Here is a 26,018-nt window from a genome sequence, read left to right as displayed (position 1 = left end):
CGGTATACAAAAGTTTTTATACATAAAATCGTGGTTTCTGCACGTTATACCCGTGTGCGCGTTATACACGGGTGCGCGTTATCTGCGTGAAAATACGGTACATTTATTTGCTTCACTAATGTACTATATACTAGAACTGAACAACCTTGCTAACACAGAGGCCCTTTTACTAAGGCGTACTAGCTGATTTAGCGTGCGCTAAACATTGACACGTCCATTATATTTTATGGACACATTAGCATTTAGCACGTGCCTTAGTAAAAGGGGGACAGGTTCCTGCCAAACCTTTGGAAGACGGCTCTCGTACATGATAGAAAAACTACTTAGGAAATTTAGTGGGTATCTTGCAACATTTTGTTATCTGCCTGGTACTTGTGACCTAGATAGGCCACTATCCAAACAGGAAGCTAGACTCAATAGTCCTTAGTATGACTCAACAAGTCTTATCCTTAAGACAAAGTTCCAAATGTGAATCTCAGTCTTAAAGAGGCAAGTCAAAGACTTCTTGTATAATATAGGAACAATACAACCTTCATTCCAGGGAATGCTAACATTGTCCCAAATCATTCAGGATTTTAGCATATATTTAATGAATGCTTAATATGTCTTTTTTCTTTAGAATTTTACAAGGTCATTTTTCTTCACACACAGAATAGACAAACATATGAAGAGGGGGGTAATTTTATATCCTTTATTCTACATGTAAAGTCAGTTTTACACATGGCAAATGCCTTTTGATATGCTGTGCAGCTATTTACACACACACACACACACACACACACACACATATATATATATATATATATATATATATATATATATATATATGTGTGTGTGTGTGTGTGTGTGTGTGTAAATATATATAAACACATGCCTACAAGACTGCATGGAATTATATCCATACTGATCACAGGTGATCCCAGGGGTTAATTTGGGCAGAGTTATAATATATGTATATATTTTTAAAAAATTAAGTGGGCATTTATACATACACATATTTACTCCAAGTTTATGGTGCTGGTATTTTTGCATTATTTCCAGAGGTTATGGGAGCCTTTTAAGTGGGCTCTATGTTGCCTTTGTAAACAGGTTTCTGTTTTCTACTTGGACATGGGGCATCCGCTTATAAAATTACTCCCATACTGAACACATTAAGCTAACAATACAATCTGGCATTATATTTAAGGCTCAATACTTAAAAACAAGTACAAATTCTTTCAATGTCAAAATATATTAGCCACATGCAAAGGAAAAAGTATCAGAAGTCTGAAGTAGAGAATGACATACGGGGACAAATGTGTCCCCGTCCCCAAAGGAACTCAATTTTCCCGTCCCCATGAGTTTTGTTGCTGTCACTGTCCCATTCCTGTAAACTCTGCCTTAACCGGAGGCAGGGATTAGGAAAAGAACTCGTGGGGAAGGGATGGACAATGAGCTCCCGCAGGAACAGGGGAAAATGAGTTCCTGTGGAGATGGGGAAAAATTTGTCCCTATGTCATTCTCTAATCTGAAGCTTCAACACTAGCTAATGTCCATTCATGCATATCATAAAAATTTGTGATTTCATTACCCCAAACTAGTGTTGAAACCTTAAGAACTGATGTTTAATGTGTGTTAGGCATCCAAGACAGAACAAGAACTTTATTAGTAGTTAAAATGACAGCCGTGTTTCACTCAACATGGACTGCTTCAGGGGCAAAACATACTGTAGGACAAAAAAAAATCATAAATGAGCATATAAAATTCAGAAATGTAAGAAGGTTTTGAAAACAACTTTGTTTATGGAGGCTTTTAATTGAGTAGGCTGCCTATTCATAAAACAGTGACATATATACAGATTCTTCCCAGCCAATGGGCTGACTAACATCTAAGAATCAACTTGGAAAAGCATAAACAGACAGTAGGCAGGTGAATTATACACATTTTAGATGAGTTTGTTTTGTTTGTATTTTGTAAACCACTTAGGTTAAGCAGGTTAGAAATCTTTTAAATAAATAAATAAAATCATAAATAAGCATAACAAATAATTATTATGTGCTATAAGGAAGCTAGATGCTAACGAGTCCATTATATTCTATGAACGTGTTAGCATTTAGCGAGCACTAAAATGGCTAGTGCGCCTTAGTAATGATTTTGCTCTCCACCCCCTTTAAGGTTTCAATTTTGATTAGATGACATAAAGTTAAATTTTAATTATCTGGTTTGAATTCTTCACAGTACTACCTTTTGGTGAAGTAATTGATACACTCCATAAGGATATGTTAAGAGCTGTACTCTGAATTCAGACTCACTTTATATGTTTATTAATATACGAGTAACATAGAAGATGACGTCAGATAAGGGCCATAGCCCATCAGGTCAGCCCACTCTACTGACCCACCCCCAAGTCTACTATCCTAGGGATCCCACTCCTGGTGACAGGTTCCCTTGGCTTAACCCTCTAAGGGATTCCACATGGGCATCCCATTTGCTCTTAAATTCTTGCACGCTGTTTGCCTCGATCACCTGCACCGGGAGCTCGTTCCAAGGATCAACCACTCTCTCGGTGAAGAAATATTTCCTGGTGTCGCCATGAAATTTCCCACCCCTGAGTTTGAGCGGATGCCCTCTTGTGGCTGAGGGTCCTTTGAGAAAGAGAATATCTTCTTCCATCTTGATACGGCCGGTAATATACTTAAACGTCTCGATCATATCTCCTCTCTCCCTACATTCCTCGAGTGAGTACAGCCGCAAATTTTTCAGCCTTTCCTCGTACGATAGATCCTTGAGCCCCGAGACCATCCTGGTGGCCATCCGTTGCACCGACTCTACTCTCAGCACATCTTTTCGGTAATGTGGCCTCCAGAATTGCACACAGTATTCCAAATGAGGCCTCACCATGGTTCTGTATAATGGCATTATGACTTCAGGCTTCCGGCTGACGAAACTCCTGCGGATGCAACCTAACATCTGTCTTGCCTTAGATGAAGCCTTCTCCACATGATCAGCAGTTTTCATGTCTGCGCTGATGATCACTCCCAAGTCTCGTTCTGTTGAAGTTCTAGCTAAGGTCTCACCATTCAAGGTGTAAGTTCTGCACGGATTTCTGCTGCCGAGGTGCATGATCTTGCATTTCTTAGCGTTGAAGCCCAGCTGCCAGGTCGAGGACCAAAGCTCCCCTTTACACCTCCCCTTTACAAATGTAGGTCCTGTGTCATACTATCGGGTGAATTGCCATCTCTCACTATATTGCATAGTTTGGCGTCATCAGCGAATAACGTTACCTTACCTTGAAGCCCCTGAGTTAGGTCACTTATGAATATGTTGAAAAGGAGTGGGACCAAGACTGAGCCCTGCAGTACTCCACTGGTCACCTCCGATGTTTTAGAGAGGGTACCGTTAACTACCACCCTCTGAAGTCTGCCACTCAGCCAGTCATTGACCCATGTAGTTAGTGTATGTACTTTGCACGTTAAACACTGCTTCTGGATTTATTATTCCCTTTTTAATTTAGCATTATTTATTGTGGTTCACTCTATATGTCATGCTTTACAGTGGTCTTATTCAATTGTCTGAATATAAGATTAGACAATTATTTGTGTTATATTATGCTTATTTATGATTTTATATTTATGTTATTTGTCCTACATTACAGTATGTATTGCCCCTGAAGCTGCCCATGCAAGGTGAGTTATGGCTGTGTCAGGCACCATTTTAATTTAACTACTAATAAAACTCTTGTTTTATCTTCCATGCTTCAATGGATTCTTTCAAGCTAGAATTAGAACACCTGCCTATTTGTTGTATCTAATACTTGCGCACAATATATTTCAAAACATTTAAGAATCTAAATAAACCTTTTGGATTCTAGATATAAATGTGGAGTAGAAAACTGAGGCTTGTAAAACCTTATGCAAAATATAAAGCATCTTTTGCTATATGAGAAAGTAAGGTATATTAAAATTGTGGTTTTGCTTCCAAGATAATTCAGCTTCTGAAAAGAACCATCAACAATTCTGCTGTATGGTACCTGTGTTCTCTAATAATGTCTTTGGTGTGTTGGGTCGGTTAATGATTTCTACAAGCTGGTGCAATACCATTGGGACATAAGGCTGCATTTCAATACCTGGAAAAAATTTACAGAAAATAAGAGGTTAGACAGTAAAGCCGAACTTATTATTAAGCATACTTTTTGTGCCAACAAAACTTGCTCATTTCACCGCACGTATTCCTCACGGGGACGGAGGGATTCCTCACGGGGACGGGTGGGGATGGGTGGGACTTTGGCGGGGACGGATGGGATTTCTGTCCCCGCACAACTCTCTAGTACAAAGACAGTAGTACTGGATGAAATATGTGAACTGGACTCCATGTTGTACTTCTGCAAATATTTCCTAGGTCTGGAGCCTTTCCTTCTAGTAAGGAACAGCGTTAAGCATCATCATTAAACATATATAGTACCATAACAATCAAAGCTATGATCTTTTCCAAGGCAGAACTATAAAGACTATTTATATCCTGCTGGACTCCGTTTTGTTACCTGCTGGGAGAAAGTAACATGGACAATTTAAGAGAGATTATGTACTTACCCTGGTAAGCTCTTTTCTAGTAGAAAGGCGAGACATTCTAGACAAGTGGATTGTGTCCCAATGGCTGTGTGCCATATGCAGAAGGAATCCACTCAAGATTTTTTCTGCGACTCTGTTCTACTTCACTGTGCTCTCTGACTCCATCTGTAGTTAGTACCCAAGCACTGAGAGCCACCTCACAAAAACAGAAGTAGAGACATCCATGGCAATCAAATCCATAAACAAAAGTTCTGCTCAAGAATTAATATACAAACATTAACAGCCAACAAATGAATCAAAGGAGCTCAAAAACGACCCATTCATAAAACAGGAACATATATACAGATTCTTTCCAGCCCATGGGAAGATTGACATCCAAGAAATAACTTGGAGAAGAGAAGCATAAACAGACAGACAGGTGAAGGAAGGACATGGCGGAAGTCTAGAATGTCTCACCTATCTACTGGAAAAGAGCTTACCAGGGTAAGTACATAATCTCTTTTTCCAGTGAAATAGGTGAGACATTCTGCACAAGTGCAGTGTTCTCCCTAGAGTGTTTTAGCTGGGCGCTCCACCCGGCTAATTTAGGTGAGCGCCCGGCTGTCATCTCAGCATTGTATCTCTGCCCAGACTAATGCAGCAACATCAAAAGCCATCAGCTATTCTATTGCACGTGGGTATGGCTGGTGACTGCTATAAGCAGCATCTGGCTGCAGGTGGAGGTTGCCACAGGCATACGCCAGTCAATCAGGTGACCCTTAGTGCTCCTTGCTCACAACATGCCCCACCGCTTTTCTTATCCGGTGACCCACCCTCCTTTGATGCTAGTTCCTGTTTTCGGCAAGGCAGGATGCCTCGGCAGGAGAGAAATTGTGGCATGGGTGAAGGAAAGTTGCGGGATGGTTTCGTAACTAAAAATGGTATCCACTGCCGCTGCAAGGTCTGGGAAAAAAACAGTAGCCACAAGGTCCGGTCCTGAGTGGTTTTGTCCTTCCAAAGGCGTAGCTGTGCTTTTATCCTGCACTCAATTGATATGCCACCTTGCGGGATTGGTCTAGAGTAGCTAGATGAGGAAAGAAGAAGAGATGCCAGGGTTCCTGGGGAGGGGAGTCCGGTCCCCGAATGAGTATGACTTGGTATCTTTGATAAAATATCTTGAATTGTTAATGTTAATCTGAATGTTCTCATTTGAAACAGAGACTATGAAAACCTATTTATTTAGTTTAATTCTTGATACCGTGCCATAAACTCCAGTTGATTTTCAGTTATCGTATAATTTGGGATTTTCTGTGCTTGTGGCATACCTTCTTGAATATTTCTATCTTTTGCTTTTTTTTGTGGGGGGAGGATTGAATGGCTCACAGCATTATAGTTTGTTTGTTTTTTCTTGATCTCATCTTCTGTTACTAGCTAAAGAAGGTGCCTAGCCAATATGAATTGAGAGAATGACCTTAGTCCAATTCTGGGGCTTGTAACAAGGACACAGTAAGACATTATGTTACATTGTCAAAGAGAGTGAGAAAGTCGGAAAGACCTGGAACAAAGGTGGGAGGACTCAAAATGTTAGCAGAAGGAAGATAGAGAGAGGAAGAAACCTGAAACAAAGGGGAGGCAGAAGAGAGGGGGGCAGATGTTGAACTTAGGGGTTTATAGAGGGAAGATAGAGAAAGAGTCTGCAGAGGTGGAAAGATTCTGGACCAAGGAGGGAGGGAGGAAGGAAGGAAGAAAAGGAGAGAAAGAGAGGCAGAGAAAGACCTGGAAGAAAGGAGAACAAATGCTAGACATGAGGGGATACTCAGCAACAACCAGCGGCAGCAGGAGACTGTTAACATCCATAAAGGGAGCACGACTCAAACAAATGGTATTGGAACCCACTAGGGCCCAGGCGATCCTGGACCTGGTACTCACCAACGGGGATAGCGTCTCGAAGGTCTCGGTAGGAGATACGCTAGCCTCCAGCGACCACAACATGGTGTGGTTCTAACTCAGGAAAGGTTTCTCTAGATCAAACACGAAAACAAAAGTACTCAATTTCCGAGGCACTGACTTCGAACGCATGGGAGATTTCGTCCACCGGACACTGCAGAACCAAGCTACGACCGATGATGTGGAAGCTTTGTGGTCATCCCTAAAATCTACCATACATGAAGCGACTAGCCTCTACATTAAGTCAGTACACAAACGACGGAGAAACAACAAACCCCAATGGTACTCCGCAGAAATCTCGCACCTCGTCAAGGAGAAGAAAAAAGCATTTATTTCCTACAAACGAACAGAGACTAGGGAAGCTAAACTAGAACATAGGGTGAGGTCTGCAGCGGTCAAAATGGCAGTCAGGGAGGCCAAACTTCGAGTGGAAGAGACTCTGGCAAAGAACATGAAGAAAGGGAACAAATCCTTCTTCAAGTATATTAGTAATAGGAAAAAGTACACAGACAGGATAGTAAGCCTTAGAAAACCAGATGGGAAACTGCGCAGAATCAGATTCTGATAAAGCAGAACTACTGAATGAATACTTCTGCTCGGTCTTCACCTGCGAGGCACCAGGGCACGGTCCGCAGTTGCAGGTAAGGCCCAGCGTGGAAGACCCGTTTCAGAATTTCGAGTTCACACCTGGCAGCGTCTACTACGAACTGGCAAGACTCAAGGTGAACAAAGCCATGGGATCGGACAATCTACATCCCAGGGTGCTCAGTGAGCTGCGTGATGTCCTGGCAGAACCGCTATCAGGACTCTTCAATCTCTCCCTAAGTTCGGGGAGAGTCCCCATAGACTGGAAAACAGCTAACATCGTTCCACTGCACAAAAATGGTTGCAGGGCAGAGGCTGCAAACTACAGACCGATGAGTCTCACATCAATAGTATGCAAACTCATGGAAACACTAATCAAATGTAAATTAGGCGCAATCTTGGATGAGGAGAATCTACGGGATCCCAGTCAACACGGATTCACCAAGGGTAGGTCCTGCCAATCCAATCTCATCAGCTTCTTTGACTGGGTAACAAAACAGCTAGACTTGGGAGAATCCGTGGATGTCGTATACCTAGACTTCAGCAAAGCTTTCGATGGTGTCCCGCATCGCAGGCTGTTGAGCAAGATGAAATCAATGGGGCTGGGTGAAACACTAACTACATGGGTCAATGACTGGCTGAGTGGCAGACTTCAGAGGGTGGTAGTTAACGGTACCCTCTCTAAAATATCAGAGATGACCAGTGGAGTACCGCAGGGCTCAGTCTTGGGCCCGCTCCTTTTCAACATATTCATAGGTGACCTAACTCAGGAGCTTCAAGGTAAGATAACGTTATTCGCTGACGATGCCAAACTATGCAATATAGTGAGAGACGGCAATTCACCCGATAGTATGACACAGGACCTACATTTGTTGGAGCTTTGGTCCTCGACCTGGCAGCTGGGCTTCAACGCTAAGAAATGCAAGATCATGCACCTCGGCAGCAGAAATCCGTGCAGAACTTACACCTTGAATGGTGAGACCTTAGCTAGAACTTCAACAGAACGAGACTTGGGAGTGATCATCAGCGCAGACATGAAAACTGCTGATCATGTGGAGAAGGCTTCATCTAAGGCAAGACAGTTGTTAGGTTGCATCCGCAGGAGTTTCGTCAGCCGGAAGTCATAATGCCATTATACAGAACCATGGTGAGACCTCATTTGGAATACTGTGTGCAATTCTGGAGGCCACACTACCAAAAAGATGTGCTGAGAGTAGAGTCGGTGCAACGGATGGTCACCAGAATGGTCTCAGGGCTCAAGGATCTATTGTATGAGGAAAGGTTGAAAAATTTGTGGCTGTACTCACTCGAGGAACGTAGGGAGAGAGGAGACATGATCGAGACGTTTAAGTATATTACCGGCCGTATCGAGATAGAAGAAGAGATTCTCTTTCTCAAAGGACCCTCAGCCACAAGAGGGCATCCGCTCAAACTCAGGGGCGGGAAATTTCATGGTGACACCAGAAAATATTTCTTCACCGAGAGAGTGGTTGATCCTTGGAACGAGCTCCCGGTGCAGGTGATTGAGGCAAATAGCGTGCAAGAATTTAAGAGCAAATGGGATGCCCATGTGGGATTCCTTAGAGGGTTAAGCCAAGGGAACCTGTCACCAGGAGTGGGATCCCTAGGATAATAGACTTGGGGGTGGGTCAGTAGAGTGGGCCGATCTGATGGGCTATGGCCCTTATCTGCCGTCATCTTCTATGTTTCTATGGGTTGTAAGCAGAAGAAAGACAGGGGCTGGACCAAAGGGGCAGACTGGATAAGCCATTTGGTCTTTATCTGCCATGATGTTTCTATGACATGAGGCAGATGCTGGACTTTGGGAGGTGCAGACAGAAGAGACAGAGGGCCCCCTGAGGAAGAAGAGAGAGATGCAAGATCATAACAGAGAAGGGAGAGAAAGGGAGACATGTTGCTAATAGGGGTTGAGAAGAGAGGAAGAAAAGTTGGACTCATGGAGGGACAGAAAGAGATGTTGGCTGGGGAAGGGAATGAGGTCCGGAGGAGAGGAAGCATGCAGGAGGCAGAAAGTGTTAGGCTCATGGAGAGAGAAAGAGAGTGAGATGAATGGGGGAGGGAAGGAGAAATGTCACACTCAGGGGAAGGGAAGAGGGCAGAGAGTAAAAAGTTAAACTCGTGGAGGGAGGGAGAGAGAGATGTTGGTTGGGGGAGGGAATGAGGACTGGAGGAGAGGAAGCATTCAGGAGGCAAAGAGAAAGAGATGTTGCACTGGTGGAAAGGAGGGAGAAATGTTGGATGTGGCAGTAGAGGGAGTGGGAGAAATGTACCTGGATCTCTCTCTCTCCACTCCCTTTGCAGCAGAGGAGGGAATGAGAGGGAGACATGTTGCCAATGGGGGCGGAGAGACGACGAAAAGTTGGACTCATGAAGGGATAGAGAGAGATGTTGGTTGGGGATTGGAATGAGGTTTGGAGGAGAGGAAGCATGCAGGAGGAAGAAAAAGAAATATTGGATGCACAGTCTGAAGGAAGTGCAACCAGAGACTCATGAAATCACCATACAAGAAAGGTAAGAAAAATGATTTTATTTTCAATTTGTGGTAAAAAAGGTATCAGTTTTGAGAATTTATATCTGCTGTCTATATTTTGCACTATATTTGTTTATTTTTCTATAGTTGTTACTGAGGTGACATTGCATATTTTAAAATCATCTGCCTTGACCTCTTTGAAAAATAAAACAAATATATATGATAATTATTAAGTTTCAAGTTCAAGTTTCAAGTTTATTAGGTGACTTGATTAATCGCTTAATCAGGATTTCTAAGCGATATACACTTTAAAATTCACATTTGTTTAGGGGACAAAACAAAACGTACAAATACTTAAATAGGGCTAATTTACATTAAATTTAACATTACTAAACAATGGGTAAGGAGGGAAGAAATACAATTCTTAAAATAAAGAAAAGACATTAAGGGAAAATACAAAGGGGTAATAATTAACAAAAGTATAGCAAAGTTAAATAAGACAATAAAATAGTAAAATTAGGTTGCGAAGGCATCTTTGAAAAAGAAGGTTTTTAACTCATTTTTAAATTTCCCAAACTCCTTCTCCTCCCGTAAAAAAATAGGGAGGGCGTTCCAAGTCTGCGGTGCAGTACAAGAAAAGATAAATTGTCGTCTCATATTAATAATTTTTAGTGAGGGAATAGATAATAAATTTTGTTCACTAGACCGTAAAATTCTCTTTGCAGTATATGGAATTAGAAACCTAAATAAAAATGCAGGGGTCTTGTTATATAGGGTTTTTAAAATAATTATACATAGTTTATAAGTAATTCTGATTGAATTATCATTAAAATTATCATTTTCTCTACATACAGTGTGCTTTGTGGGGTTTTAAAAAAAAATTTTGTGGTTACCATTGTGAATATGATTATATTATGTGTACATGAAAAATGAATGGAAGAAACTACATTACACTTAGTACTATTATAATGGGGTTGGGTCAGGGGCGGAGCTTTGGCTGGGATACTCAGTTGGTATTTGTTAGACTTAGGGGGTACTTGGCTTGAAGAAGTGGAGAAACACTGGTCTAGGTGACTATGGAGCACTCAGTAAGGGCCTCTTTTACAAAGCCACAGAAGCAATTCTCCCATGGCAAATGCACCAAAGTCCATTCAATTCCTATGGGCTTCAGTGTATTTGCTGTGGCAGAATTACTATGTCTTAAAAACCAGATTGCCGGGGATGCAAAGCATTAACTGATTCAACATGAATTTGAAGTTGGTTCACTACCACTCTCTCAAGTACGGTAGTTTTGAAAGAAATGGAAGGTTTGATACTGGCCAGTAGTTACTCAGGTTGGAATATGAGGATCTGCATTACTTTTTTTCCAATGGTGGCTTAAATGCTACTGGAACACTGCCTAAGTGTCAAACCTTAAAAAAGAAAGTCATATTGAGCATTGGAAAATATAGTAATTAATAACAATTAACTAATAAAAATAGTGCACATTTAATTTTCCCCACCACCAAATTTTCCCGCCCGGCTACTTTTTGTGCCACTCGGCTGGGAAACATTTCTGGGGAGAACACTGACATTGGGGAAGAGGAGGGTGCCAGCATCGGCTGACTGTCTATAGGACATGCTTCTCGTGAAGAGAGGCATGTCCTGTAAGCAATCTCCCGACGCTGGCATCTCTTCTCTTTGTTGGCCCTTCTCTCAGTGCAAGGCCTGATTCAAGGGCCTTTGCGCATGCACTGATATTGGCGTGACATCATCATATCGATGCCAGCACACTTCCGGGTGTCTCGAGCAGGGGACACCAGGTTTAATGTGCCCCAGCTCAAAAAAATTTGCGAGACACTGGTCTATAAAACAAACCCACCAGGATGTTTGGGAGAAAAAAAAAAGCCCCTAAAACTCCCGCCCAATTGGGTGGGAAAAGTGAATTGAATCAAAAAATCAATTCAATAGGCCAAATCAAATTTGGAGGAGAGAAAATGTGCAGTTTCCTCTTCATTGATTTCAGAAAAGGAAGAAAATGAGGCAAGATTGAAGGGAGGTTGACAGAGTGGACAGCTGAAAGGGGAGGTGACCTAGTTGAAAACTCAAGGTGGATCTTGTCGAATAAAGACCTGCTGAAGCTTGAGTGGTCTGAAATTTGGAATGAAATTTGGCAGCTAAAATTTAATGCTAAGAAATGCAAGGTCATGCATTTGAGCTGCAAAAACCCGAGGGAACGGTACAGTTTAGGGGGTAAAGAACTTAAGTGCACAACACAATAGCGGAACTTGTGTGCGACTGTATGTGATGATCTTAAGGTGGCCAAATAGTTTGAAAAGGTGACAGCGAAAGCTAGAAGGATGCTAGAGTGCATATAGTGAGAGATATGGCCAGTAGGAAAAACAAGGTATTATTGCCCTCTGGTGAGACCTCATTTAGAATAGTGTGTATAATTCTGGAGGCTGCACCTTCAAAAAGATATAAAAAGGTTGGAGTCTGTCCAGAGGAAGGCTATTAAAATGGTGCATGGTTTTCGTCATAACATAATATAACATCGTACTTATAAACCGCATATCGTAAGTTCAACGCAATTAACAGAAGATTAATAATAAAATAACATAGGAATCATTTAGCTTAATTCGCCAGATACTTTGAAAAAAGGTAAGTTTTCAATTGAGTTTTAAAGTGTTTATAAGAACAAGCACTACGCAACAATGGTCAAAATTCCCTCTCGTAGAAAGCAGTCTGAAATGCTAATGTATGTTCCAAAGATTTCTTACTCTTACATCCTTGAGCCGATGGAAAAATAAACAAAGCATGTGATCCTCTTCTATATTTATAGGATGTTATGAGGAATCTATCAGTCATATAGATTGGAGCAATGCCATACACAACTTTGTAACAGACACAACCCAATTTAAACAAAACGTGAGCCTCTACCGGAAGCCAGTGCAATTCATGGTAAAAGGGTGTCACATAATCATATTTCTTTAGACCATAAAACAATTTTACCATCGTGGTCTGAATTAGTCTAAGCCTAGCCATCTCTTTCTTGGTACATGTTAAGTAGACTATATTACAATAGTCAAGAAGGCTCAGCAGCAATGATTGAACTAAAAGTTTAAAGGCAGAAAACTCAAACTATGGTTTTATGGTACACAGCTTCCATAGTGTATAATAACACTTTTGTACCACAGCATCTACTTGCTTTTTCATGGTCAAATGTTGATCAATAACAACTCCCAGTATTTTAATCGTTGGATTAATTATATACAGTGTTGCGTCTATAGTAATTGATGGTTCATGTGAAATTCTATGTGGAGATGCAACAAAAAATTTGGAGGAAAGGTGGGAGAAGGGAGATATGATAGAGATGTTTAAATACCTATGTAATGTAAATGCGCATGAGTCAGGTCTCTTTCATTTGAAAGGAAGTTCTGGAATCAGAGGGCACAGGATGAAGTTAAGAGGTGATAGGCCCCGGAGTAATCTAAGGAAATACTTTTTTACAGAAAGGGTGGTAGATGCATGGAACAATCTCCCGGTAGAGGTTGTGGAGACAGAGACTGTGTCTGATTTCAAGAAAGCCTGGGATAGTCACGTGGGATCTCTTAGAAAGAGGAAGAGATAATGGTTACTGCGGATGGGCAGACTGGATGAGCTATTTTGCTTTTATCTTCCATCATGTTTCTATGCTTTTATGTTTCTATAGCTCTACCAGATATACGCAGTACTGTGCAGTCACAAAGAAGACAGTCCCTGTTCGAAAGAGCTTACAAAACAGACAAGACAGATAAACAGGATGTCATGGATACAGTTAGAGAACAGTTAATCTGTTGGCTTAGTTCAGTGGTCAGCAAACTGCGGTTCTTTAGTGCGGCTCACAGCCCGTCTAGAGCAGTGGTGCCCAACCTGCTTCCCTTCCCGTAAAGAGGACGCTGAAGCGCAGAACCAACCAACTTTCACCACCCGACATCAATTCTGACGTCGGAAAGGAAGTTCTGGGCCAGCCAATCACTGCCTGGCTCGCCTGGAACTTCCTCTCCGACGTTAGAATTGATGTCAGATGGTGAAAGTTAGTCGGCCTAGCGCTTCATCGTCCTCTTTACAGGGAAGGGAAGCAGGGAGAGCTCAGAACTCGGTGGCGGTCAGTTCCCCGATGGCGGTGGCTTGGGGGAGGGCAGGGAGAAAGAAAGAAAGGGAGAGGCATGGACATGGGAGATAGAAAGACAGACATACAGAAAGAAAGGGGGCACAGAGAGAGAGAGAGAGAGAGAGAGAGAGAGAGAGAGAGAGAAAGACAGACATACAGAAAGAAAGGGGGCATGGAGAGAGAAAGAAAGAAGGGGTAGGGTGAAAAAGAAAAAGTTGGGGGAGGGAATGAGATCTGGAGGAGATAAAGTATACAGGAGGCTGAAAGAAGAGAATAAATATTGGATGTACAGTCAGAAGAACAAAGTGCAATCAGAGACTGATGAAATTACCAGACAACAAAGGTAGGAAAAATGATTTTATTTTCAATTTAGTGATCAAAATGTGTCCGTTTTGAGAATTTATATCTGCTGTCTATATTTTGCACTATGGCCCACTTTTACTAAACCGCAATAGCGTTTTTTATCGCAGGGAGCCTATGAGCACCGAGAGCAGCGCAGGGCATTCAGCGCAGCTCCCTGCGCTAAAAACCGCTATCGCGGTTTAGTAATAAGGAAGGGGGTATATTTGTCTATTTTTGTATAGTTTTTCCTGAGGTGACATTGCATAAAGTCATCTGCCTTGATCTCTTTGAAAACCCGCGGAATATAAATGATAATTAACATTTTCTCTGCTTACAGTGTCCTTTGTGTTTTTAAAATTTTATTGTTGGTAGATCATTTTGACTTGGCCATAAAGATAAGGAGAGGGGGAGAGGAGCTGCTCAAAGACATATAGTAATCCTTGCAGGCTTGACTGTACAGGGAATTATTTTTGTAAAATCATGTTTTGTTATGTGACTGGCATTATTTAGACTTTAATTTCTATGAATGAATAGAATGAAAATGATATAAAATTGCTTGTTTGTTTTTATGTGTGCACGCTGAAGGGAAGTAGAGAGAGAGTGGGTTGAGGATGCTGATTTATAAATTGACAACTGTACAGAATATTGTTTCTTTTTATAGTTTAATATAATAAGTTCAGTATAAAACTATTCAAGGCTTGTGTGGATGGGATCAGATGATTTGCAGGGATGGGGACAGAGCTTGCGGGTATGGAGACAAATTTTTCCCCGCGTCATTCTCTAGGCTCTGCCATGAATCGATTTCGACTATGTGCGGGATGTCAATTGGGTTGATGTAGCCGTCGTAGCACAAGTGGGCACGGGGTATGACTCAACTGTTGATCTTTGGCTCTTTTGACTAATGTGTTTGCCTACCACTGGCTTAATTGGTGGGCAGTGGGGAGTAGGGTTATGAATTGAAGGCTGTATCAAAAAGGTGGGATCTCATGGAGCAAAACGCAAGCAAACAAACCTCCTGGTTGGCATGGAAAACGGAAACCACTTTCAGCAGAAAAGAAGGTATTGTACGGAGAACCACTCCTGCTTCTGTGATCTGTAGAAAGGGTTCCCTACATGAAAAGAGCCTGAAGCTCTGAAATATGCCATGCCCAGACAGCCTTGATCGTCAGATCTAGAAGAGAAGCATCTTTCAGGGGCTCGAATGGGGCTTCTACAAGGCCCTGCTGAACGATGTTAAGATTCCACATAGGGAAAGGATGATGCAATGGAGGTCGCAAGCAAAGCATCCGTTCTCTCAGAAACTTGGTCACATTGGGATGAGCAGTAAGCGAACTGGAACCCCTATGTTTTCGGAAACATGAAAAACCTTATTCAAGCCTGCCTGAAGAAAAGCTAGAACCATCAGAATGGGAGCATGCTCAGGTTCTACATGGTCCAACACTGTTGGAAAACCTTCCAGGCTTTGGCATAAGAAGCCATAGCAGAGGATTTTTTGGACTTCAAAAGTGTCAAAATGACATCAGAATAACTGCGCTCCATCAAGGCTAAGCGCTCAAGAACCATGCCGTAAGATCAAAGCGCTGTAGGTTCTCCATGGGCACCAGACCCTGACTGAGAAGGTCACAATGAATAGGGAGCTTAAGCTTCCAGTCCCGCTGAAGACATACGAGATCCGTCTACCATGGACGATGAGGCCAGTCCAGTGCCACTAGGATCACTGGGCCACGATGCGACGTTATCCGACGGATGACCCAACCAACCATAGACCACGGAGGGAACATAAAGGAATTTATGAACAGGCCAAGGCTGAACAAAGGTGTCCAGACCTAAACTTTTGCGTGCTGCTCTTCAACTGAGGAAGCACCTGGCCTTCAAGGTCCAGGCTGAAGTCATTAAGTCCATCTGTGGTTGGCCCCAGCGCTGCACAATAAAACAGAACGCTCTTCTCGAGAGGGATAATTCTCCCGGGTCCAGGACTTGTCAACTGAGGAAGTCTGCCTGTACGTTTGTCGATTCCAGCCACGTGCACTGCAGAGACAGACAGAAGATGTAACTCTGATCAGTGAAACAGCATGCGAGTTTCCTGACATAAGGGAGTGCTTCTTGTGCCCCCTTGATGATTCACATACGCCACTACCATGGCGTTGTCCGAGAATACTCGCACTGCTTTCCCTTCCAGAGTGGGCTGGAGCGCAAGTAACACCAGCCAAAGAGCCCAAAGCTCTAGACGATTGATCAATCAACACTTGAGACAGAGTCCATTGCTCCTGAATGGAGCAGTCTCTGCAATGAGCACAGCAGCCTGACAATCTTACATCCGTCATGAAAGTAATCCACTCCGTGATCTGAAGAGGTTTGCCCTGGCGGAGAGCCTTCCCCCCGAAGCCACCAGTGCAGACTGCTGCAAAATAGTTCCGTCCAGGTGAGCAGCATCTGAAGGTGATGACACTGTGGAGACCACTGAGAGAGGGACTCCTGTAGAAGGCCCATGTGTGCTTTGGCCCAGGGGACCACCTCCAGGGAAGCTGCCATGGACCCCAGCCTCTGCAAATAATGCCAGGGTGTGGGATCCGGAAGATCCAGGAGATCTCTGATTTGCTTCTGACATTTGTCTGTATAGCTCGGTAACGTATCCCTGCAGGGTGTTGAAGAAAAAGCCCAGATACTCTAAAGTCTGTGATGGCGTTAACAGGCTCTTCTTAAAGTTGACAACCTAAGCTTCTTGAAGTTGACAACCTAAGCATTTTAGCAGACACACCACCATCTCCACCGTTCGCTTGCACTCCAGCCGAGAAGGATCCCGGATCAACCAGTTATCCAAGTAAGGATAGACCTGGATACCCTGCCTGCAGAGAAAGGCCACTAAAACTACCATCACCTTAGTGAAAGTGAAATGCACTGTCGCAAGCCCAAAGGGCAGAGCTGCGAACTGGAAATGCTGTTGCACAACATGGAAATGCAGAAACCTACAATGCTTAGGAAAGATTAGAATATGGAGGTAAACCTTCGTGAGATCCAAGGATGCCAGAAACTCCCCAGGAAAGACAGCAGCTATGACGGTGTGCATGATTTCCATTTGGAAATCAGGAATCCGCAAGAAGCAATTGACTGACTTGAAATATTAGCAGTTATCAGCCTACGCCTGATTCATTCAAAATGGGCTCTACCGCTTGGATGTCCAAGAAACGGTGCAGGGTAGCGCAGACCTTTGACTCCTTTTATGGCTGATCTGCCGAAGAGTCCAGAAACAAATCTGGAGGTAGGCAAAAGAAGTCCATCTTGTGCCGCTCCCAAATGATGTCCAGCACCCACTGATCCGAGGATACACAAAGCACACTTCCTGGTAAAACTGAGAAAGCCGGCCCCTGATATGAGGGAAGCCCACCAGACTTCTGGTATCACTGGAGCTTTTTAGGGGTAGCAGTGGCAAGAAATCCAGATGCTCGAGGACATTTTGAATTAATAATGGGGACGGTATCCCTAGGAATATCTGTGAGCGGAAGAGCCCAAGGATCCCTGACAAAACCTGCGGGAGGGATGAAAACTACTATGGTTCTCTCCTGAAGTCCAGAAAGACTTAGGGCGGTGATCAGCAACACTGGCCATGAGGTCATCTAGACTTTTACCAAAAAGAAGCTGATCCTTCAAAGGAAGTCTGCTTAAACTGGCCTTGGAGGCAGAGTCCCCAGCCCAATGACGGATCCAAAGAGTCCGGTGCACTAACACCATGTGAATGGAGACTGAGAACTCTGATGAAATCATAAAGGGTGTCCACAACATAATCCACACCTTCCATCACCAGGTGGGGACAGGCATCTTCTTCCACAGAGGGTACACAGCGCAATCTCATGTGACAAGCACATGCCACAAAGGAGGCCGCAGCTGCAGCCTTGATACCTGAAGAAGCCACCTCAAAAATCTTTTTCAAGATAATGTTCACTTTGCAATCCTGGGAGTCTTTAAGCATTACATTCCTATCACTAGGAAGGGCTGTGCGCCAGATAACCTGTACCATGACAGAATCCACATTGTGCTGCTCAAAAACTGCTGAAATTCAGGGGTTGAGAATGACACGGGGACAAATTTGTCCCCGTCCCCACAGAAACTCAATTTCCCTGTCCCCGTGAGTTTTGGCACTGCCCCGTTCCTGCCTCATCCCTGTAAGCTCTGCCTTAACCACACAAGCCTTGAACACATGATTTTAAAGTATTTGAGGCTTGTGCAGAAGAGGACAGAGCCTGCAGGAATGGGGCAGGTACAGGAAAAGAACTCATAGGGACAGGAAAATGAGTTCCCGCGGGGACAGGGAAAAATTTTTCATATGCCATTCTCTTTTCAGGATCCAGTGGATAAAGCCTAGCCACAGCTTTAGAGAGCTGGAAAGAGCTTTCTGGGGTATCCCATTGTTCCAAAACCAAACCAACAAGCTTCAGATTGCATGGAAAAAAGGAGGACAGCACATGAGAACGGTCCATGACCAACACTGTGATCCTGAAGGTTGAGATTCCAATTTGAGTTCTTTCACGACATCAGCAATGAAATGGAAGACAGAGACAGACTTAAATAGTCTGCGGATAATGGGGTCCTTTCCCAAATCCAGACTCTCCAAGGTATCGTGCTGAGTAGTCCCAGCAAGGGTATCGGTAGCATCCAAAAGAGACACATTGTCAGGAGACAGGATAGGCATAATATCCGTGTGACAACTAATGCAATCAAGATCTGTCGTAGCTAGTTGAAATGCTCCTGCAAAGGAACCTCCAGCACTGGAGTGACCCAACTTAGAAGGTGGTGATGCACCTGCTGGCTGCATCAAATGGCTGGGCCCAAAGAATACACTCTCCAAAGGAGCAGAATGAAACTGGGGAAAATTCACACCACATGGTCACTGCTGAGGCACCCATGCTGTGCCAAAAGAGTCCCCAGACTCAGAACGCAGGCATTTGGTGTCAGACTCTAGAACAGCCTCTGGACAAGCCTTTTTGCTCAAATCATGGACCCAGGCCGGCTCCCCAGCCCAGGAGGACCAAGAGGAGGTGAAGCCCGAAGCTCCTGCCCCTTCCCCTAGCAAGCTGTGGCATGCAGTACACAGACACTGTTCCAATCTATACATGTAGTTGACAGCACAATTTATACATGTAGTTGACAGATTAGGGGCTGAGGAGTCCATCTCAATTGATCTGCAACAAAATTGAGAGATTGAGACAGAAATCAGACACTTAAAGCCCCCCCAAAAGATAAAAATCCAAGATGGCCACTACCAGTAAATTTGTGCCAAAAATGGCAAAAATAAAGAAAATCTGAATATAAAATATTGTGATTTGGGGTTTGGGGAGGTGGCAGACCTGAATCCTGCCCTCAAAAATTCTGAAAAATGAGTTTTACAGAGTTCCACAGACCACCATCGAAGCTCCCATAGGAAATAATGGAGGTGTACTTACATTCTGTGAAGTGCATGCCTGCCAGCTCTGTACACTGCGGCTGAATGGCGGAAAATGATTTTTTGCCTCAGAACTGCTCCAAAATAACCAAACTTGAAGATCTTCAGACTGCTAGTTGGACAGACTCCAACTGTAACTTCTGCCTCTATGGAACCTCTCCACATGAATGGGGTGGGAAACGCAGCCTGCACCCTGGAGGGACTTTTACTCAGAGGGCAAGTGAACTCTCAGAGGAGTCTGAGAAGGATGGCACACAGTAGGCTGGCTCCACAGGTCCACCAAAGTTTCTTTGTGGAGTATTTGTCTGGCTCTGTGGGACTGTGTCCTTTCTTCTGACATTCGCATATCCAAAAATTATGGGTTGCAGATACAAGACCTTTTTGGATAAGACTTTTGCATTCCAAGCAGGTAAGCATCAGTAATGGCTGTGTAACTACATTAGGGGAGTTATGCCTTTGGTGCATTTCGAAAAGGAATTAAGTCAGCACTGTTTGACAAATTTCTTTCCTAATTGTGGGTACTATTGCTAGCAAAATTTTACACTATGTATATGTAAGAAACTTGTATTTTTAATCATTTGTATTTCACCGATTGTCCAGTCTTCTTCTGTGTAAACTGCCTAGAAATCGCTTGGTTATGGCGGTATAGAAGAATAAAGTTATGTTATGTTATGTTACATGGGGTCTCATGGCACTGAAGTCACCAAAAAAAAACAACTAAGCGAAAAAAATACAGGGCAGATCAGAAGACTTCTGCACAGATTTCTTGCTGTATTTGACACTGAAGGGGGCTCTAACTCTCTTTCTAAGGTAGGAGGAGCACATGCTCAGAAAAGTGTTTGGATTTCTGCAACTCCCGGATTACGAGAAGGGATTGAACACCTGGAGTATGGATTCCAAAAGGGATGTAACAGAAAAGGCCCTTCATGAATATGGAAACTAAAAGGATGCACAGATAATGGTCTCTCTTCTAATGATGAATGGAAGGCACTGAAAGCACTTAGATGGACTCACACTGAGGTAGTCTTTAGCCCAGAGTCGGAAAGGTGAAGAAGGAATTCCAAAACTGATGGTAGAGGACAAGAAATGAGATCCAGCGAGTAGAAGTCACAGTACAGTGAAGAGAGTCCATATGAATCGATAACAGCGCTGTGTGGAAAGTTTTCTGGAAGCTTCAATGATACTGAGTATATAGAGTGAAAGTATCCACCATCCAGAGAGAAATACCATGCTGCGAGTCCTAATGAGCATAGACTGGAATGAAGGAGAGATCCTTTGTTCTGTGTGAGTAGTGTGGGAAACAGCTGAAGTATGATCATGGGTTCCTGAACAGTGAGCCATAGAAGGAGAAGGAACCATGGTTGACGTGGTCAATGAGAATCATATTGGCAAATTTGAGTACATGTTTCCTGACAAGAGATACTGGAAGAAATGAATAGAGGAACTTCTCTCACAAGTTCAGTGGAAATGTATCTGCTTCAAGGTGATTGGGCGCATAGAGTCTATAGCAGAAGATTGTTGTTGTGATGGGAAGCAAAAAGATCTACATCGGGTGTCCCCCAATCTGAGAAGATCTGACATAAGACAGATGTATGTAGAGAGACCACTTGTGAAGTTAAAGGAATCGGCTCAGTTTGTCTACTAAGACACTCTGTTTCCCTGCCAGACAGCTTTGAAGAGGATATTGTGCGCTATCGTCCAATTCCATATTTCTATCACTTCTTGGCAGAGAAAGCGAGAGCCTGTAAACTTCCTTGTTTGTTCACAAAGAACATGACAACTTGATTATTGGTTCAAATGAGGACTACTTGATTGTATAGACTTTATCTTGAAAGGTGCAGGGCATTGCAAATTGCTCAGGTGATTGGAATACTCATGAGAACTCTCATATTAATCATATATCAGACTCCCTGCCTGTGGGCTGTGTCAAGATGGGCTCCCCAGCTACAATGGATGTATCTGTTGTAAGTAGCTTCTGGTGAGGAAGAGGCTGAAAGAGAAGGCCTCTGGAGAGATTGGATGGAAGCATCCACCATTGAAGGGAGTGACAAAGAACTGAGATCATCAGTATTTGTGCAAATAGGAATCTGATGGCTTGAGACCATAGGGAGAAGAGTGTCCATTGTGGAACTCAGGTGTAGATATGCAAATGGAGTGATGTGTATTGTGGGGGCTGATGACTCAGAAAACATAACATCAGGCATGCAGAAATGTGTGACAGGGTGGAGACTTTCTGACACAGATGGATAATATTGTTGACTCTCTACTGAGGTACAAAAGCTTGACTGAGTAAAGGCCAGAAGAGCTCTTATGAACTCTAAGGTCTGCATGGGTTAGAGATGTGACTTCTAGTAGTTCACTTTAAATCTCAGAAGCTCTAATAGACAAACTGTGGAGTTGATGACATGGTGAGCTTGCTGTGATGATGAAGCCTTTATCAACCAGTTATCTAGGTAAGGAAATACATGAAACTCCCATGAGCAAAGGGCTGCAGCTACTACCACCAGCATTTCGTGAACACTCTCAGCACTGTTGCCAGGCCAAAGGGCAAGACTCTGTACTGGAAATAATGAGAATCCACTCGAAAAGCACAGTTACTTACCGTAACAGGTGTTATCCAGGGACAGCAGGCATATATTCTCACATGTGGGTGACGTCATCTACGGAGCCCCGATGCGGAAGCATTTTCAAGCAAACTTAATTGAAGATTTAAGTTTGCTCTGCTGCTCCACGCATGCGTGCCTTCCTGCTCCACTAGGGGGCGCATCCCCTCGTGGTCTCCAGTTCACTTAACTAGCAAAGAAGCCAACCTCGGGGAGGTGGGCGGGTTGTGAGAATATATGCCTGCTGTCCCTGGATAACACCTGTTACGGTAAGTAACTGTGCTTTATCCCAGGACAAGCAGGCATGATATTCTCACATGTGGGTGACCTCCAAGCTAACTGAAAAGGGATGGAGGGAAGTTGGCAATTTAAGCAAATAGATTTCGCAATACCGATTGGCCGAACCGGCCATCGCTTCTGGACAGTGAGTCCAGACAGTAGTGGGAGGTGAAAGTATGAACCGAAGACCACGTGGCAGCCTTGCAGATTTCCTCAATAGGTGTGGACCTGAGGAACGCTACGGAGGCTGCCATCGCTCGGACCTTGTGTCCCGTTACTCGACCATGCAGCGCGAGACCAGCCTGAGCGTAGCAAAAGGTGATGCAATTGGCCAACCAGTTGGACAAGGTGCGCTTGGAAACTGGGTGGCCTAACCGGTTTGGGTCGAAGGGAACCGGTTTGGGTCGAAGGACAAAAACAATTGTGGGACTTTCCGGTGTGGTTGAGTGCATTGGAGGTAAAAAGCCAACGCTCTCTTGCAGTCAAGAGTGTGAAGCGCCACCTCTCCGGGGTGAGAGTGGGGCTTGGGAAAAAACACGGGCACGATGATGGACTGATTGAGGTGAAAATCAGACACTACTTTAGGCAAGAACTTTGGATGTGTGCGGAGTACCACCTTGTCATGGTGGAAAACAGTGAAGGGTGGGTCCGCTACCAGAGCCTGTAGCTCACTAACTCGCCGAGCGGAAGTGAGTGCGAGCAGGAAAATTACCTTCCACGTGAGGAATTTAGGATGGCATTTGTCTAGGGGCTCAAATGGAGGTTTCATTAGTTGAGCCAGAACCACGTTAAGGTCCCAAACCACCGGAGGGGGTTTGAGAGGAGGGTGGACATTCAGAAGACCCTTCATGAAGCGAGAGACTAAGGGGTGGAGCGAGAGGGCTTTTCCTTCCAGGGGCTGATGAAAGGCCACAATCGCACTGAGATGTACTCGAATGGAGTTGGTCTTTAGGCTGGAGTGAGATAATTGAAGTAGATAGTCAAGGACCAGAGGGACGAGGATCGACACCGGGTCCTGGCTGTGAGAGGAGCACCAGGCTGAGAATCTGGTCCACTTTTGAGAATAGCAGGTTCTCGTCGAGGTCTTTCTAGAGGCCTCCAATATCTCCTTAACTGATTGAGACACAGGGAGAGAAGTCAGGGGGAAAGAAACCAAGCATTCAGATGAAGAGATTGAAGATTGGGATGTAACAGCGAACCCTGACTCTGTGATAGTAGAGAGGGAAACCGAGGCAGAGGCAGTGGATCTCTGACACTGAGTTGAAGTAGAAGGGAAAATCAAGGCTGGCGTGGCCAGCGAGGAGCAATCAGGATCAGGGTGGCTTTCACCGTTTTCAGGTGGACCAGCGTCCGCAGGATCAGAGGAAATGGCGGAAACGCGTACAGAAACCTTCCCTCCCAGTCGAGGAGGAAGGCGTCGGCCTCGAGTCGGTCCGGGGAGTGTATCCGGGAGCAGAAGAGGGGCAGTTTGTGATTGTGGGGGGATGCGAACAGATCTATTTGAGGCGTCCCCCACTGTTCGAACACCTGTCGTAGGGTCTGAGAGTGCAGCGACCACTCGTGTGGCTGGAGGAGGCGGCTGAGTCTGTCCGCCAGTCAGTTTTGTTCTCCTTGTATGTACACCGTTCGAAGGAAGGTGTTGTTGGAGATTGCCCATTTCCAGAGGCGTATGGCTTCCCGACAGAGGGACCAAGACCCTGTCCCCCCTTGTTTACGTAGTACAATGCTACCTGGTTGTCGGTTCGGATGAGGACCACCCGGTCGTGAAGCAGATGTTGAAAAGCTACAGCTGCGAGATAGATGGCCCGGAGTTCTAGCACGTTGATGTGACAGCGGCGGTCTTCTGCCGACCACATCCCCTGAGTGCGGAGGCCGCCCAGGTGGGCTCCCCAAGCGTACTCCGACGAGTCCGTGGTGAGTGCCTTGCTGTGAGGAGGGGTGAGGAAGAGCAAACCTTTGGAAAGATTTGAAGAGTCGGCCCACCAGCGGAGCGATCGTTGCAAGGAAGGAGTCACTGTCACGGGACGATCGATCGGGTACCGGTCTTGACGCCATTGAGAGGCCAGGGTCCATTGAGGGATTCTCAGATGGAGGCGGGCGAAGGGTGTGACATGGACGGTGGAGGCCATGTGGCCCAGGAGAGTCATCATCTGTCGAGCTGATTCCGAGGTCAGCAGTGAGATCCTTCGGCTCAGACTTACTAACGCCTCTAGACGCGGAGGGGGGAGGAAGGAACGGAGGCGAACCGTGTCCAGCGTTGCCCCGATGAATTGTAGGGACTGTGAGGGGCGTAGTTGGGATTTTGGGAAGTTTATCTCGAACCCCAGACTCTGTAGGTAGATAATAGTCTGTTGGATCGCTGAGATAACCCCTTCCCTGGACGGGGCTTTGATCAGCCAGTCGTCCAGGTAGGGGAATACCTGAAGACCTTGGGAGCGTAAGGTAGCTGCGACCACCACGAGGCACTTGGTGAAGACCCGAGGTGACGATGCTAGGCCGAAGGGGAGGACTCGGTATTGCAGTTGCAGGTCTCCCACCTGAAAACGCAAGAACTTGCGGTGAGCGGGGTGCACTGGAACATGTGTGTACGCCTCCTTCGAGGGAGCAGAGCCAGTCGCCCTCGTCGATCAGGGGGTAGAGGGTCGGTAGGGAAAGCATCCAAAATTTTTCCCGTACCAGAAATTTGTTGAGGCGTCTCAAGTCTAGTATTGGGCGAAGGTCTCCTGTTTTTTTTCGGTACCAGGAAGTAACGGGAGTAGAAGCCCTTCCCCCGTTGGCCGGGGGGAACCTCCTCCACTGCTCTCAGGTGAAGCAGATCTCGAGCTTCGGAGAGGAGTAGGGGTAGCTGAGTCCGGTTGGGAGGGCAATTCCTTGGGGGGTTGTCTGGAGGGATGGCCCGAAAGTTGAGAGAGTATCCTGATGAGATCACGCCAAGGACCCATGCGTCCGACGTGACTTGTTTCCAGCGAGGGTAAAAGACTTTGAGGCGACCCCCGATGGGAAGGAGGCCTGGAACTATGGCGGAGGGGGCCCGCCCCCTTCCGCGTATCCCTTCAAAAGGACGGGGATGGTTTGGTAGTCGCAGGCAGTTGGGACTTGGGCAGAGCCCGATGGTGGGCTTGCGGACACCTGGGCGGAGGCCGCGAGAAGGCAGGAGTGGATCTTTGTGGGTAGCGGCGCGGAGGGGCCCTGAAAGGCCTGGACGCGGGCGGTTTAGGCTTTTGCCGCACGAGGGAGGCAAACGAGCGTTCGTGTTCGGAGAGGCGTTTTGTAGCCGCCTCGATAGTGTCATCGAACAGTTCTTTACCCACGCAGGGGAGGTTAGCCAACCGGTCCTGTAAGTTGGGGTCCATGTCGACCAGGCGCAGCCAAGCTAGGCAGCGCATGTCGATAGCAAAGGCTGCCTCTCTGGAGGAGAGTTCGAAGCCATCGTAGGCCGCGTGGAATAGATGGAGGCATAGGTTGGAGAGGGACTCTGAAAGCAGGTTAAACGCTCCTTGGCGGGAGGCCGGTAAGTCAGTCTCAAAGGCTCTCAGTAGTCCAATGAGGTGTTTGAGGTAAGATGTGAAGGTGAAAGTGTAGCTTTGCACCCTAGAGGCCATCATCGCATTTTGCTAGTCTCCTGCCGAACTTGTCTAGCGTTCGGCCTTCTCGGCCTGGGGGGACCGCCGCTGAG

The 26,018-nt window shown here is 45.0% G+C and overlaps 1 protein-coding gene across 7 annotated transcripts in view; it reads right to left on the bottom strand.

The window, feature by feature from the left end:
• The window catches only part of TNPO1 (transportin 1), a 560,536-nt gene that overhangs the window by 105,431 nt on the left and 429,087 nt on the right, over positions 1-26,018 (bottom strand). For all 7 annotated transcript variants that reach the window (XM_033929167.1, XM_033929193.1, XM_033929150.1 and 4 more), the window contains exon 20: positions 4,010-4,105. In XM_033929167.1, the coding sequence (XP_033785058.1) occupies positions 4,010-4,105 (96 nt within the window). The remainder of the gene's footprint in view (positions 1-4,009; positions 4,106-26,018) is intronic.

The sequence above is a fragment of the Geotrypetes seraphini genome, chromosome 1 (assembly GCF_902459505.1).
Source record: "Geotrypetes seraphini chromosome 1, aGeoSer1.1, whole genome shotgun sequence".
Classification (NCBI taxonomy): domain Eukaryota; kingdom Metazoa; phylum Chordata; class Amphibia; order Gymnophiona; family Dermophiidae; genus Geotrypetes; species Geotrypetes seraphini.
Note: the sequence above shows the minus strand (reverse complement) of the source record. Positions and strands in the feature narration are given on the sequence as shown.